Here is a 17,317-nt window from a genome sequence, read left to right as displayed (position 1 = left end):
CACAGCTGCACACAATTTCTTGATAAATCACACACCAGCTGGAAGATTGCACAGGTGGATCCACCTCACATTCCGCCCACAACACACCCACATTTTACCATGAATGGTCAATGCAAAGTAACTCATGAATGTATCTGTATATAAATAAGCTGCTGATCCACGGCATTTTACACAGCGCCCCCTGCAGTCTTTTCCCTGCACTGAGCGTGGTTGTGGTGTGAAGCATGTGTGTCTGTACAGGGCTGATTAATGGTTGGACGCTCATCCCATTCGACCGCATATGGACAAATAATAAAATTCTTTACTTTTTTTGCCTTTTTACTGTGATAGTTGCAGTGAAGAGTGACAGAAAATGGGGAGAAGAGTAGGGGGAAGACATGCATAAAAGGGCCACAGGCAGGAATTGAACCTGGGCCGCTGTGTCAGAGACTAGTCTCTGCAAATGGGTCACCTGCATAACCCGATGAGCCATACAGGCACCAGGTAATCAATAAACAAAATTATTTAATAAAGATCACCGCACCGGCCCCAGATGTGGACCGGCCCTTCGGTCAAACGACCGAATGAAATAACGTTCAATCCGCTCCTGTTGATATATGAACATATTTCTGCAAATACAGTCGTCGGCCGAATGGCGCACTATATGAACATCTACAACAATGAGGGTTTATGATTATCCGGCTCTACAAGTCTAATATGTGATAAAAATAAAGGTTTGAGATCAATCTGGTTTCAATTCACCACTTCACCCTCTGGCACTGCCGTTCCCTCTGTCTCCAAAATGTGCTTAAGCAAGCATCAAAGTTGGTGCACCGGTGCGCACATTCTCACACCAAGTTTGTTTTTAGAAATCACAACCTTTGCATAGAAAGTGACATACGCCACTTTCTAGCCCTGTTTTGTGCGTACGCAAGTTTTATAAATGAGGCCCCTGATCCTCAGAAAGTGACGTAAGTTCTGTGTGCATTTGTTTACTAATCAGAGCTTAGATCAGATTTCTAACTTCTGTAAAATGGAGAATCTTTTGGAGGATCCCCCAATGAGACACTTATTTAAAAAACATGAAGAGAACAGAGAGGTTTTGGGATATAACCTGTTAGTATACAGTCTGATTTGTGGATAAAAATTTTACTTTAAAAACTCAAAAGACACAAAATCAGTGTGTTGATATGAGTTTTATTTTTCACTCTGTTCCACATCTACACAACTGCAAATAAAAATCAAGAAATGATCACAGCAGAATGAGTTTACTGCATCATTACACTGAATTAGAAGTCTTAATTCAAGGAATCACGGCTGCAAAATAAATCAAGTCGCCCTCAGCTCACTGAAACAGCAACACAGCAGCTGAAGTATTTAGTTTTATTTGCACAATTCCAGCTGAACTTCTTAAATATACTATTATGATGCTGAAGTACTGCGGAGTTACTGCTGGAAAACAGTCAACACACAAAAAGTACACAACAGACGGGAGAAAACCTGTGATTCCAACCAGTCTGACTGATGAACATGGTTCTAAAATGAGCTGAGAACAACAGAACCTTCTCAGTCCTGGACCTATGGACTGGGTCTATCTATGTCTGCATCATGGCTCTACATGGAGAAGAACTGAACAGAGGAAGAGAAAGTCTGACTGAGAGACTCGACAGAGTCATAGTACCACTAATCAGGGTTCTTAAAATGACTCCACGGACAGTGAACTACTTTAACAATCTAGAAATTTTGAGACCAAGATAACTGAGTTGGGGCTGCACAGTGGAGTAGTGGTTAGCATTTTGCCTTGCAGCAAGAAGATCCCCGGTTCAAATCCCGGCCTGGGATCTTTCTGCATGGAGTTTGCATGTTCTCCCTGTACATGCGTGGGTTTTCTCCGGGTACTCCGGCTTCCTCCCACAGTCCAAAAACATGCTGAGGTTAATTGGTTACTCTAAATTGTCCGTAGGTGTGAATGTGAGTGTGATTGTGTGTCTGTATATGTAGCCCTGTGACAGACTGGTGACCTGTCCAGGGTGTCCCCTGCCTTCGCCTGAGTCAGCTGGGATAGACTCCAGCACCCCCCATGACCCTAGTGAGGATAAAGTGGTGTATAGAGGATGGATGGATGGATGGATGGATGGATGGATGGATAACTGAGTTGGGCTCAGATGGAGTCCAGATGTTTGGTGAGAACCTCACCAGGACTACCACAGTGGATGTATGGTCCTGACAGTGAAGCATGGAGGCTTTTTGTGTGAATGTGTGGCCCTCTTTTGTGCCATGTCATCATTTTGTGCCTCCTTGTGGTCATTTTAGCCTCTCTTAGAAGGAACTACTTCAGTGAACGCATCGTCCTGACAGTGAAGCATGGAGGTGGGAGTTCCTACATAAAAACAAAATCAAAACCAGAAAGTCCAAAATAACTCAAAATCGTCACAAATTCTAAAATTTGGCCAAAATTACTTGAATCTCGTCCAGAATGACTCAACATCTGACCATTACAAACTTAAATTTTGTCCAAAATTATTCCCAATTTATCCAAAATGACCAAAACAAATTGAACTATCCATCCATCCATCCTCTATACACCGCTCCATCCTCATTAGGGTCATGGGGGGTGCTGGAGTCTATCCCAGCTGACTCGGGCGAAGGCAGGGGACACCCTGGACAGGTCGCCAGTCTGTCACAGGGCCAAATTGAACTAGACGAGTCAAAATAAATCCAAAATGAGGTACAGACTATCCAAAAATTACTTACGATTTGTCAAAGATTACCCCCAAAAAATCCTGGTTGCTGCTCATAACTAAACTTCCAGATGAAAGTTTGCTGAAGAACTCGAGAAGAAGCTGGATGGATGCTGGAGAACGTTCTTTGGTCAGATGAAGATCAATGAGTTGGGCTCAGATGGAGTCCAGATGTTTGGTGAGAACCTGACCAGGACTACCACAGTGGATGCATGGTCCTGACAGTGAAGCACGGAGGTGGCAGTATGATGATATGGGGCTGTATATTGAAGACATTTCTGGATGCATCATGAAGGTCTGAGGATGAACCAGAATCCTGGTCGACCAGATGAAGAAAAGGAATATTCCAGCAAGATATCTGAAGATTTCCTGTAAATCTGCAATCATTCAGACTTTCAGTGATCTTCCACCGTGGTGTCCTCGCTGTTAAACTGTAAGAAGCTTCATTGCTTCAACATCCAGCAGTAACTCCACAGACTAGATGTTTTCAGACCACTTCAAACCTTCACAGTGGTTGAAAATCAATCAAATCTAATCCTGCAACTCTCCCATGAATAGTACTCAAAGTAGAAAAGACTTGAAATAAAACGTCAGATAAGTGTCAGACGAAACCAATCAATCAAACTTCCTGACAGGAAAATGTCTCGCCTGCACTCAGAAAACATTCAACACTTAGAGAATATGTGACCCAAACCTCAAATCAAGCTGCCAAAAAACAACAGAACACAATCCTGCGAGTCAGAAGAGAAACTCAGCAGAGCGACGGCAGCTTCACAAACTGTACAGAAACGACAAACAACAGAAAAAGTGTTTGTGACAAGAATAGCTTCAAGTAAGACTCGCACCTCACAGTGTCTCTGAGACGCCTCCACGTTTCTTTTACTGCCATTTCAGCAACAACACAAAACGACAAACTCGGAGACGACACGACTGAAAGCACTCTCCATCTTTAAATATCAGCTCAGCCTTCATCTCTCTGTCTGAGACAACAAACCTGAACCAGTCCACTGAAAAACACTTTTCTCTGATCCGTCCTTCACGGTTTACAGCATGTTGAGCTCGATGAGCCTCCCGGCGAAGACGGCGACGGTCCCAATGATGCAAACAGCCATAAAAACACAGAGAAGGATGTGGTCCAGCACCATGGCAACGAACTTCCACTCTTCCGCCGCCTGGAACGAGACAAGATGAGATGGAAAATATTTAATGACCTACTGCTGACAGCAATAACAGCAGGTATGATATTATCCTTTTATTGCTTTTTCCTCTCTGTAGATGTTTATGGCTGCAAATTCATGCCCTACAACATCAAAACATCTGTATGTATGTATGTATGTATGTATGTAATTGGAACTAAAAACTGGAATCGGAATAAAAACCTGGATATTAACGCACAAAGATGTCAGAAACCTGGATACTGATGTCCCCAAACAACAACAACCTGGTCATTGATGCCCTAAAACATCACGAACCCAGAAATCCTAGCACCAAAACACCAAAAACTCAGGTACTAACTGTACAAAACATCAGAAACCTGAATACTGATGCCCTACAAAATCAACATCCTGGATACTAACATCCGAAATCATCAAAAACATGGAAAACTTATGTCTATTTCATCAAAAACCTAGAAACTGATGCTACAAAACATCAAAAACCTGGATCCTGGTGCTCAAACATCAACAGCCTGGATGATGATACCCCAAAATGCCAAAACATCTGGATACTGACACCCCAAAACATCCAAAGCCTGGATACTCATACGCCAAAATGTCAAAAAAACTGGATACTGATACCCCAAAATGTAAAAAAAAAAATCTGGATATTGGTGCATTAAAATGTCCAAAACCTGGAAACTTACCCACAAAATATCAAAAGCTGGAAAACGATGCACTAACACGTCAAAAACCTGGATACTGACACCCCACAACTTTTAAAACTTGGACACTGGTGCACCAAAACAAAGTGAGAAAGAAGTTGAGGTGGTGATTTTATGGGTTTGATGAGATGTTTCGCTAGCCGACCGCAGTAACAGCAGGTGTTAAACTTGTTTGTAAACCTGAACTGTTTGTGTCTTGTGTGTTTCATCTCCTTACGTTGTTGGATTCCTCATCTGACTTCATGGTCTCAGCGATGTACTTGACTCCTTCGATGGCGCTGCGAACGTCCGGGTTCTTGGATATGGGAGACTGATAGGTGACGCTGGTCGGTGTCGGGTTACCTGAGGAGGAACCAGGACCACTGAAAATCAGATTCAGAGGGAACTGGAGGAATTGGTGTTGCAGGTTGAACTGCAGGCAGTGTTTCCAATCAAATAAATGCAGCATGGCTCAGAAACAGTGAACAGAGGAGAAGTTATTGGAGAAACATCTTTCTACTGATGATGAGCAGAGTGGAGAGGAAAAGTCTGGAAACATGGAGAGCGAAAAACGTCTACAGGACGAGGAGACATTAGTTCGGAATTTAACTTCTGAGGAAGCTTGGACTCATTTTAGACAAATTATAAATCATCTTGGACAATTTTTAGCTCCCTGTCACATTTTGAGTCATTTTGGACATTTTTTAGCTCAAATCAGACAAATTACACTAATTTTATAAGACTTTTGGGTCATATATACAAATTCTGAGACATTTTTTGACAAATTTGAACCAATTCTGGACAATTTTGAGTCATTTTGGACAATTTTAATTCATATTAGACACATTTTGAGTCATGGACAACGTCTTCTACGGCTGATGGTGAAACATCTTCTAGAGATGATGGTGGAACATCTACAGATGATGGTGGAACATCTTTATACAGATGATGGTGGAACATCTTCTACAGCTGATGGTGAAACATTTTTTACAGATGACGGTGGAACATCTTCTACAGATGATGGTGGAACATCTTTATACAGATGATGGTGGAACATCTCCAGATGATGGCGGAACATCTTCTACAGATGATGGTGGAACATCTTCTACAGATGACGGTGAAACATCTTCTACAGATGACGGTGGAACATCTTCTACAGATGATGGTGAAACATCTTCTACAGATGACGGTGAAACATCTTCTACAGATGATGGTGGAACATCTACAGCTGATGGTGGAACATCTTTATACAGATGACGGTGGAACATCTTCTACAGATGATGGTGAAACATCTTCTGCAGATGATGGTGGAACATCTACAGCTGATGGTGGAACATCTTCTACAGATGATGGAGGAACATCTTTTCCAGATGACGGTGGAACATCTTCTACAGATGATGGTGGAACATCTTCTACAGATGATGGTGGAACATCTTTATACAGATGATGGTGGAACATCTCCAGATGATGGCGGAACATCTTCTCCAGATGATGGTGGAACATCTTCTCCAGATGATGGTGGAACATCTTCTCCAGATGATGGTGGAACATCTTCTACAGATGACCGTGAAACATCTTCTACAGATGACGGTGGAACATCTTCTACAGATGACGGTGGAACATCTTCTACAGATGACGGTGGAACATCTTCTACAGATGATGGTGGAACATCTACAGCTGATGGTGGAACATCTTCTACAGCTGATGGTGGAACATCTTCTACAGATGATGGTGAAACATCTTCTACAGATGATGGTGAAACATCTTCTACAGATGATGGTGGAACATCTTCTACAGATGATGGTGGAACATCTTCTACTGCTGATGGTGGAACATCTTTCTACAGCAGAGTAAATAATCAGACATTCTGTTTGTTTCTTACCTGAGATGTCGGAGATGTCCATGTCGGTGGGGTAAAGCCTCTTCTGGCGGATCTCCTGGCTGGGACGCTTCATGGTGGAGAAGAACATCATGTTGGGGATGGTCTCAATGAAGACCTGGAGGAAGGATGGAGGAGGTTCTGGTTAAGCTCCTGTGAAACGGCAGCAGAAGCGTGCAGGTGAAGGAAGAAGATGAACCTTGCGTATCCAGGCCGGCATGGTGTGGGTGCTGGGCGAGCGGTGGTGGGTGTTGATGACGATGACGGTGATGATGATGGAGGCGATGACGAAGACCATGGTGAAGAGCATGTACTTCCCTATGAGGGGCACGGCGCTGGAGGTGGAGGGGATGAGCTCCACGATGACCAGCAGGAAGACGGTGAGGGACAGCAGGACGGAGATGGACAGGGTCATCTTCTCACCTGGACACAGGTAAACCAGTTTATCCTTAATACTAAGTGATATATCTGACACATATAATAAGATTTTTGCTGACTTCATTTCAGTGAAAAGTATCAATTCTTGGTCAGATGCTGTAAAACCAATGAATTACTATTTAGAAAAATGCAGATTTTTCCTGTTGACAGTATTTACAGTTTTGGCCTGTTTATTATTTTTATTTTTAATTTTTGAAATGGTGAACAATCAGTGTGTAAATGAAAAAAATGACATGACTTTACGATATATTATCTGTAATTTAATTTTTTAACAAAATGGGCAAAATCTGATAATAAAAAAGTTTTATTTACATTTTTCAATTTTTCTCTCTAGTAATTATTTAACATTTTAACAATATTATCTATAATTTATAAAACTGGAAAAATAATGATGTTTCCAGCTGATTTAAATACAATAATTATAGTCTGATTTTGTGGTCAAATGTAGTCAAAGAATAACTTTGTACCGCTGTAAATCTAAACTAAGGTGTAAAGAACATCTTGCAGCTACCGGAGTCGGTGGGCAGGTAGAAGACGAGTCCAGTCAGGAAAGAGAACAGCATGCAGGGGATAATGACGTTGACGATGAAGTAGAGCGGCAGCCTCAGCATCAGGAAGTGGTAGGTGATGTCCAGGTAGGGCGTGTCGGGGCAGCAGGTGTAGTAAACCCAATGCTTCCAGCTCCGGTAGTCCTTTAGAACCCACTCACCAGACTCCATGAAGTTACTGAGGTCAGGACGGTCGCTGTCCTGGAACAACACCAACATGAAGATCCACAGAGACTCAATAAACCTCAAAGATGGTAGAAATGTACAACCTGAACTAAAGTACTAACATAAAGATCCACAGATACTCAACAAACCTCAACGATGGTAGAAACGTACAACCTGAACTAAAGTACCGACATAAAGATCCACAGATATTTAGACAAACTGAAGACAGGTATAAACCTCAAGTAAAACACAAACACAGCAGTGAAATGTTTCTTTTACTGTTTGAGACAAGAAAATCTACCTCTCTGTTGTTCTGGTTCCAGCTTGGCCAAATCTGCACTAAAGGTTTTTGAGTGCAAAGCAACAAATTCCAGTCCAAAACTAGTTACAAACAGCCTAAACCCAGCCCAATACCAGTCCAAAACCAGTCTAAAACAGGTCAAACTCAAGTCTAAACCCAGTCCATTATCAAGTCCAAAACCAGTCTAAAACAGGTCAAACTCAAGTCCAAACCCAGTCTAAAACCAATCCAAAACCTTGTGAAAAACCAAGTCCAATACAAGTCCAACAAACAGTCTGAAAGCAGTCCAATAGAATCCCAAACCAGATTAAAGCAATGTCCAAAAAGTACAAAAAAACACCTTAAATTGACTCCAAAACCAGTCCAGAACCAGTCTACATCTAGTCCAAAATCAGTTCAAAACCAAATTAGAATAATGTCTAAAACCAAGTCCAACATCAAGTGGAAAACCAGGTCCAAAACCACTTAACACACCCCAGTCCAAAACCACTTAGAAACAGGCTAAATCCAGTCTAAAACCAGTCTAAAATGCGTAAAAACTCTAGCCCAAACCCAGTCCAACAACATGTCCAAAAACTGTCTAAATTTAGTCCAAAACAAGTCCAAAATCAAATTATAATGAAGTCCAAAACCAGTCCAAAGCCCAGTGTGGAACCAGGTCCAAACTCTGGCCAGAACCCGGCTTAATATCACCTCAAAACCATTCAAAAGTCAGGCCTAAACCAAGTCCAAAACAAGTCTAAGACAGGTCTAAAGCCAGGCCTAAACCACTCCAGTATCAGCCTAAAACCAGTCCAAAACCAGTCTAAACCATGTTTAAAGACCGGTCTAAACCCAGTCCAGTAACAGCTAAAACCCAGTCCAAAACAAGTCCAAAAACGTATCCAAAATCAGGTGGACAACCAGTTCAAAACCAGTCTGAAATACGTTCAAAGACCGGTCTGAGCATGGTCCAAAACCAGTCCAAAACCAGCATAAAACCAGTCCAAAACCAGTGTAAGTTCTGTTCAAGCCACTTCAAAATCAAACAGTTATAAAGTCCAAAACCCAGTCTAAAAATCAGTCTAAAATGTGTCCAGAAGCTACCTTAAGACAACTCCAAAACCTTCAAAAACCAGCCTAAACCAATTTTTCATTTGGGATTTTTTTTTTTTTTGTCATTTTATACAGTTTTTGAGTCATTTTTGTCATTTAAAAGGATTGGAGTCATTCTGGTCCAATTTCCAGTCAGCTTAAACCCTGATAAACATTTCCAGTAAGTTTAAACCCTCATAGAACACTTCCAGTAAGTTTAAACCCTCATAGAACATTTCCAGTAAGTTTAAACCCTCATGGAACATTTCTTTCTGTCAGTTTAAACCCAGTTAGAACATTTCTGTTTGTTTAAACCCTGGTAGAACATTTCTTTCTGACAGTAGAAACCCTAATAGAACATTTGTGGTTGAACTTTCCACTGACGGGGTTGATGACCACCAGCAGACCGTCATACGTCCACGTTCCCAGTTTCATGCTGCAGTTCTGCAGGTCAAAGGGGAAGTGGAGGACGATGATCTCGCAGTAGCTCTTGAAGATGGCCGGTGGGTTCCAGGTGATCATCCCGGTGTGTTCCAGCAGAACTTTGGTTTCATGGATGATGGCGAAGTCTCCGTCGGCGCTGGACAGGAGAAGAGAGACACAGAAAGATAAATGGACAGAACCAGGAAAGAGAAGCAAATGTGCTGCGACTAGGGGTGGACGATATGGCCTAAAATTTATATTGCGGTATAACTTGAACCATAGACGGTAGACGGTAGATATTGCGGTATACTGTGTTTTTTAAATTTTGTTTCCTAATGAGACCAAAATGCCTCCAGTGAGATCATCGGGAAGTTGTTTTCTAAACTATTAATATAAAACAGCCAAGAATGTTACTTCAATAACATTTATTGTGAAAAAAGAGCAATTATAAAAGATGTAATAGAAAACAACTGAACTTGTGAATTGAAGCAGTATAAAACAAGGCAATAATAAGACACATATTAAAATGAAATGTCACTGTAGTGCAAAATGCGCCGCTTTTTTTTAAACAACAGAAAATGTAAAAATGCTAATATTTAAATGAAACTTGCAACGGGTAACTTTTGCAAACATACAAACTACAAATTACTTAAAATGGAGTGCAAAATCAACATTCAACTTAGGTAACTCTGAACACAAGCTTGTAAACAAAACTTTAGTGCAAATTAGCACAAAACAATTTTGTCACTTACGCATGTAAAGGATTTTTTTTCTGTATTTTTTTCCCTCTGTATACAAAGATTAACTGAAGGCATTCGGAAGTTGTTTGTGAAACTATTAACTGAAAAAGCCAGAAATGTTACTTATAATAACATTTATAGTGCAAAAACTGCAATTATAAAAGACATCAGAAAACGTTCACTGAACCTGAGAGTAACTGAAGCAGTATGAAATAAAGCAATATAAATTAAATAGTAAATTTAGATGTCACAGTGGTGCAAAGTACTGCTTTAAATTTTCTTAAATAACACAAAATATAAACACACTGATATTTAAATAAAAACTTCAAGCATAGGTAACTTTTGCAAACATAGAAAACACAAAGTACTTAAAATGAAGCGCAAAATCAACAATAAACTTGAGAATTGGACTGAATACAAGCCGTAAACAAGATTAGTGCAGATTAGTGGCACACTACAATTTTGCCACCTATGATGTTACGGATTTCAAGTTCCATAGCTTTCTTCTCTGTAAACAAAGATTAACAATTGCAACATCTGTGCGTATGTGCGCACTAAATCAAACAGTGAGCAGCATTTAGTTTATGATAGGTTTATGGCCAGGAAAACAAGCCTGTCCACATTCTCTGGCTTCAGTGCCACCCGGTGGCATGTAACAACATTACCACCAGTACTAAATGCCCTTTCAGACGGGGCACTGGTGGCTGGGATGCAGAAGTACTTGCGAGCCAGGCTTGCCACCCTTGGAAAAATGGCCTGATGCAGCTTCCACCACTCTAGTGGGTCTTCCTCTCCATCCACAGCTATTGCCTGCAAGTAACTTTGTACTTCTAAATCAATGGTCTCTCTGTCAGCCAAAGCAGCTGGGCCAGGAATGGATGGCTTTTTGAAAAAGCTGCCCAGAGTGCGCTTAACTTTCCTAGGTTGTCCAACTTCTTCATCTGCACAGGCAGCATGTGGAGGTGAATCGGTGGAGGATGCTGCTGGATTTTCTCTTTCCAAAAGGGCTTGGATTGCAGCCACTGCCTTAGTCTTTATGTAAGTCTTTTCGGTTGTCAGCAATGTATGACATCTTGAATCGTGGATCCACAAAGGACGCAATATCTAACAGGTCCTCCGTGCCACGGTCAGAGTACTTCTCATTTAAGTAGTGGAGGATGGTCTTCTTCATATTCTTGGTCAGTTCTGTGTCATTCTCGTCAGCAGACAGAACACTGTTATTCAAAAGATGAAGCACAGGTTTGAGGTAGGACACGCTGATGTATTCTTCACTAGACAGGGCATCAGTGAATTCAACCAGAGGACTCAGGGCCTTATTCACTGACTCCAAGACATCTAGGTCCTGCCAAGTAGGTACCAGATGCCTGGTTTTTTTCTCTGCTTTTAGGACCTGAGATATTGCCTTCTCCTGCTCCAGCACTCGTTCTATCATCTGTTGCCGTGAACCCCATCTTGTCGGTGTCTCTGTGATGAGGCGGTGAGGAGGCAGATGGAGTTCAGCCTGGGCTTTGGCCATTGCTTTCTTTCTTTTACGAGTGTACGAAAATGCACTTACAATTTTCTTGCAGACCCCAACTGCCCGCTCAATCCGGGGCTCTTTGACACTCGACTCTGTTGAAAAAGTAGACAAAAATAAATTATTAGACCAGCAGCCCTAATGACAAAACACTTGTAAATTCTACAGCAGGCCTACACCAAGACATGGATCTAATTAAAAGCATAGTATAACACCAGAGCAAACAAAATATTAAGGAGATGACAGTAACATCATACAGTTGTGCTCATAAGTTTACATACCCTGGTGGAATTTTTAAATTTTTGGCCAGCTTTCAGAGAATATAAATAATAACTCAAAACTTTCTTTTCACTCATGGTTAGTGATTTTGTGAAGCCATTTATTGTCAAACAATTGTGTTTACTCTTTTCAAATCATAATGACAACAGAAACTACCCAAAACCCAATCAGGAATTCTGCCAGGGTATGTAAACTTATGAGCGCAACTGTACCTGTGTTATCAAATCTACAGGAGAGAATTACCCCAGAGGAAAAAAAAGACAGCTTTACCATAGGTAGCAGGCAGTAGCTTGCTATTAATCTATGAAAAATATAAACTTACCAATAGCAAGTTGAAGCCTATGTCTGAAGCACTGAAGTCGTGTCCAATCATTGAGCCCCACTGCTTTGACAACATTGGCACCGTTGTCAGTGGTGATGCAGACTTGTAACTTTTCGTCAAGTCCCCATGCGTCCAGCGCCTCTCTCAGTCCCTTGGCAATCAACTCCCCCGTATGATCGTCCGGGAAATACGAAGTTTGCAGGCATTAGCTGCGCAACTTCCACTCATCGTCAATATAATGAATTGTAAGGCTAAGATAAGGGTCCATTGTGCGACTCGACCATAAGTCTGTGGTGGTTGCGTAGTGTTTCATAGCGTGGAGCTCCGTTTCTACTTTTTCACGGACCTCCGCATGTAGTTTTGGTATTTCAACATCACTGAAATATTTGCGGCCTGGTACCACGTATCGTGAATCAAAAGTCTTGGCCATGCCTAAAAAGCCGCTTCCCTCTACGGCCCAGAAAGGCAACATGTCTTTGCACAAAAAAATGAGAGGCATCTGGCTGCAGACCTCCACTGTGAGGTCGCTTCCGGTGCAGACCTCCACTGTCAGGACGCCTCCACCATAGATATATACAAACGCTAGATGTCTCGAGACGGAGTCGGCGGCGTCGTCACTTGGCGGCCATCTTAGGACAGGGGACTGCTCTGGCGCACTGTACTGTAGTCAATGGTAAGGTGGATGATTTCCTCACTTTAACACTCATAACTCGCTCAATTCTTGATTGATTTACAAACGGTTTAGTTTATTACAAATCTTATTAACGTGGCTATGATTCAGGCTCAATTCCGAAATCGCAGCTTTTCGTTTTCAAAAATGCGGCATAGTTGTGTGTCTTTTCTGCCTGGCTACTCACATTGAAGATGGTGTTACTCACAATCTCATTTTCAGTTATTAGGTTTTCCTGAGACCAACGTTTTTTGAGAACCGAATCTTTAGGCGAAATTACATTCTTTGTGGTTGTGGTTGTATTTATTTGCTTGTTAAGAGACTCTGATTGAGACCTTAGACTTATTGTTTGTATACATCTATGCCTGGATTAGTTAGCCTGCAGCCGAAATGCATTGTGGGTAATGTAGGCACCAGGTTCATGAAAAGAAAAGACAACATCTCTGTTTGTTGTGCATTGATTTTGGTTGAGCTTTGTTTTTATCTGTGCTTTAGAAAGCTGATAGTAATAAAAAAAGTGCAATGCTAAATAATAAAATTACATTTACATCCATTAATGCGGATAAAGCTGATATCTGTGTTCATTATTATATAAATTCAATGGTTTTAATTATTCTTATGTAAGCAGTAAAAGAAGTACATCTCTGACGTTTATAACAAACCAAGCTGTTGTAAAATCGGTTGAAAATTGAGCAATCTACAGTGATTTTAAAATCCATGCTCCATTGACTTTAATGTTATGAGTGATCGAGCAGCCCTGTCCCAAGATGGCCGCCATGTGGCGACGTTGCTCCCCATAGGCTGACAGCGCTCATGAGCCATCTAGTGTTTGTATATATCTATGGTCTCCACTGTCAGGACGGGAAGTAACCATAAGCGTCCGATAGGTGGCCGTAACGCACCTGAAGTTGGTTTACTAACCGCTAAATAAATCAAAAGAAGAAGCCATTTCACGCGAGTGATCGTCTGTATCGTTTGGCGTTTACGGTGAGTTGTTGATTTTTATTATCCACAGAAAGTGTAAATTACGGTGGCTGACAGGGGAAAATGACGTGCATATACACATACGAGCTGCAAATACATTAATGCGCTGCATAAATGAAAAGAAATGCAAAAAGAAAACGCTGCATGTCCAGTCACACAGTGGAAGTAGTAGTGACAGTAGTGAGCTTTTCACCTGAGAGGCAGACCATGGTGACAAGTAACGTTAGTTGAGGGAAAAGCTGTATGAAAAGGTTTGTATTTTCTCATCTCCATGGATAAACATAAATAACAGAGAGAACACAGGGAGATGGTAGTAAAACACCACTTCAGCACCCATATAATCACAGTGACTGAAAAGCTAAGGACTTAAAAACTCCTAAACATTTAGTGAAATTTTGTGTGCAGAAATCAGCATTAAATTAAATTTACTATGTTTTATTCCTAGAATGCCCTTTACACCATATTGGATGCTCCCTATGACTTTACCATTGTAAGTTGATTCATTCAATCAAAGTAAGCTCAAAATTACATCAACAAAACACTTATTCTGACATATAATTCCAGTTTTTGTTTTTTTTGTTGGTCTTCATTTTTCAGATGGACATGCCACTTTTGCAGCAGTGGTGGTGTATCGTCCTGATGGAAAACTTTGACCTTGAAAGGTGATACTAAAAATACTTTTATATTTGATAGACTTTAAGTTGTTGCACAGCACTGTCATTCAATTTTTTATTGTTTAATCTTTTTTTTAAGCCATGAAAAGCTGTTCGCTCACTGGACAGATACATCAAAAGCCCTCCTGTGAGGTGAGGTGTCACCAGTGTTTAGGCTGAAGAAAAGAAGGGTGGATGACATTACTACGGTAAGATTTTAATTTTGTTTTAGTCCCATTTGAGTTTTTCTTTTGTTTCAGGTTGGAAACCAGCATTTCTATTTCCCTATTTTTTCAACAGTCTTCTTTCCAAATTGTACTCCAATTGTGGACTGTCTTTAAAGAATATGCCATTCATGAGTTAAGGTCACACCTGCTGTCTCTAAAAATAAACAGTGTCTAGATAATGCATGATTGGATTGAAAATTAACATTTGTTGAGCTGACTAATGTCAGGGTGGACTACTTGAACAGGTCCTGATGGGATCTTTTCTTTTTCTTCTTTTTGGAGGTCAGGCTTGAATATTACAACTGATCTTTTTACTTATCTTTTTTATTTTCAGGAAGAAAAGCAGCAAGCTGAGGTTTCAGTCAGACCTGCTGATGTGAGCACACCAGTGGAAGGGGTAGGCTCTTCTCACAGTATCTATTGGTCAGATACTGTTGGTGCAGCAGTTATGGTACAGAAAGACATTTTTTATTTCTGTCTTTTCTATAGGACTCGGTTGAAGTGCGTATTCTGCATGATTGCAGACATGCAGCAGAGTGGGTTGAGGCCAATAAGACACTCTTCTCTGCCAGAGTGGACCTGCCTGATGTTCTACACATGGGGGAGGAGGAACAGGCTGAGGCTGCTCTGCAGTAAAAAGACATGGATGAGCAGGAAAGGGAAGAAATCCTGGAGGTCTTCAAATTCACATTCTACAACATTGAGGATGTGGAAATTTTGTGACATAGTAGTGGACGAAAACAATTATTTGGCATATTGTGAATGTCACAAAGATGAATAATTGAAGGATAACAGAACATTTGATCATGTTGTGACTTTGTGTGTTCATGTTTTGTTTTCTCATTGAGCACTTAATAATTCACTTGAACTACACTGTAGATCTCAAGAGTTTGGGTAGTAGTTGGTGGTATTTAGGTGCTCCAGCAGCACAAGAACATACACACGTGGACAAAATTGTTGGTACCCCTCAGTTAAAGAAGGAAAAACCCACAATTCTCACTGAAATCACTTGAAACTCACAAAAGTAACAATAAATAAAAATTTATTGAAAATTAAATAATCAAAATCAGCCATTACTTTTGAATTGTTGATTAACATAATTATTTAAAAAAACAAACTAATGAAATAGGGCTGGACAAAAATGATGGTACCCATAACTTAATATTTTGTTGCACAACCTTTTGAGGCAATCACTGCAATTAAACGATTTCTGTATTTGTCAATGAGCGTTCTGCAGCTGTCAACAGGTATTTTGGCCCACTCCTCATGAGCAAACAGCTCCAGTTGTCTCAGGTTTGATGGGTGTCTTCTCCAAATGGCATGTTTCAGCTCCTTCCACATATGTTCAATGGGATTCAGATCTGGGCTCATAGAAGGCCACTTTAGAATAGTCCAACGCTTTTCTCTCAGCCATTCTTGGGTGTTTTTGGCTGTGTGTTTTGGATCGTTGTCCTGTTGGAAGACCCATGACCTGCGACTGAGACCAAGCTTTCTGACACCAGGCAGCACATTTCTCTCCAGAATGCCTTGATAGTCTTCAGATTTCATCGTACCTTGCACACTTTCAAGACACCCTGTGCCAGATGCAGCAAAGCAGCCCCAAAACATTACTGAGCCTCCTCCATGTTTCACCGTAGGGACAGTGTTCTTTTCTTCGTATGCTTGGTTTTTGAGTCTATGAACATAGAGTTGATGTGCCTTACCAAAAAGCTCCAGTTTGGTCTCATCTGTCCAAAGGACATTCTCCCAGAAGCTTTGTGGCTTGTCAACATGCATTTTTGCAAATTCCAGTCTGGCTTTTTTATGAGTTTTTTTCAGCAGTGGTGTCCTCCTTGGTCGTCTCCCATGAAGTCCACTTTGGCTCAAACAACGACGAATGGTGCGATCTGACACTGATGTACCTTGGCCTTGGAGTTCACCTTTAATTTCTTTGGAGGTTGCTCTGGGCTCTTTGGATACAATTCCAACGATCCGTCTCTTCAATTTGTCATCAATTTTCCTCTTGCGGCCACGTCCAGGGAGGTTGGCTACTGTCCCGTGGGTCTTGAACTTCTGAATAATATGAGCCACTGTTGTCACAGGAACTTCAAGCTGTTTAGAGATGGTCTTATAGCCTTTACCTTTAAGATGTTTGTCTATCATTTTTTTTCGGATGTCCTGGGACAATTCTCTCCTTCGCTTTCTGTTGTCCATGTTCAGTGTGGTACACACCTTTTCACCAAACAGCAGGGTGACTACTTGTCTCCCTTTAAATAGGCAGACTGACTGATTATGAGTTTGGAAACACCTGTGATGTCAATTAAATGACACACCTGAGTTAATCATGTCACTCTGGTCAAATAGTTTTCAATCTTTTATAGAGGTACTATCATTTTTGTCCAGGCCTGTTTCATTAGTTTGTTTTTTTAAATAATTATGTTAATCAACAATTCAAAAGTAATGGCTGTTTTTGATTATTTAATTTTCAATAAATTTTTATTTATTGTTACTTTTGTGAGTTTCAAGTGATTTCAGTGAGAA

The 17,317-nt window shown here is 40.9% G+C and overlaps 1 protein-coding gene and 1 long non-coding RNA gene across 4 annotated transcripts in view; one reads left to right on the top strand and one right to left on the bottom strand.

Moving 5' to 3' along the window:
* Positions 1-1,156: 1,156 nt before the first annotated feature.
* Positions 1,157-17,317, bottom strand: part of LOC110972149 (acetylcholine receptor subunit alpha) — a 32,310-nt gene continuing 16,149 nt past the window's right edge. For all 3 annotated transcript variants that reach the window (XM_051959911.1, XM_051959913.1, XM_051959912.1), the window contains 6 exons: positions 9,368-9,563; positions 7,407-7,644; positions 6,657-6,880; positions 6,461-6,575; positions 4,817-4,941; positions 1,157-3,892 (listed from right to left, as the gene is read on the bottom strand). In XM_051959911.1, coding sequence (XP_051815871.1) covers positions 3,764-3,892; positions 4,817-4,941; positions 6,461-6,575; positions 6,657-6,880; positions 7,407-7,644; positions 9,368-9,563 — 1,027 coding nt within the window. In that variant the 3' untranslated portion in view covers positions 1,157-3,763. The remainder of the gene's footprint in view (positions 3,893-4,816; positions 4,942-6,460; positions 6,576-6,656; positions 6,881-7,406; positions 7,645-9,367; positions 9,564-17,317) is intronic.
* LOC127537504 (uncharacterized) lies at positions 10,206-15,819 on the top strand. The gene is made up of 6 exons (XR_007947201.1): positions 10,206-13,920; positions 14,363-14,407; positions 14,515-14,579; positions 14,671-14,779; positions 15,132-15,194; positions 15,287-15,819. It is a non-coding gene; the product is annotated as an uncharacterized LOC127537504 (long non-coding RNA).

The sequence above is a fragment of the Acanthochromis polyacanthus genome, chromosome 15 (genome assembly GCF_021347895.1).
Source record: "Acanthochromis polyacanthus isolate Apoly-LR-REF ecotype Palm Island chromosome 15, KAUST_Apoly_ChrSc, whole genome shotgun sequence".
Lineage (NCBI taxonomy): Eukaryota > Metazoa > Chordata > Actinopteri > Pomacentridae > Acanthochromis > Acanthochromis polyacanthus.
This window is presented reverse-complemented; position numbering and strand designations above follow the sequence as displayed.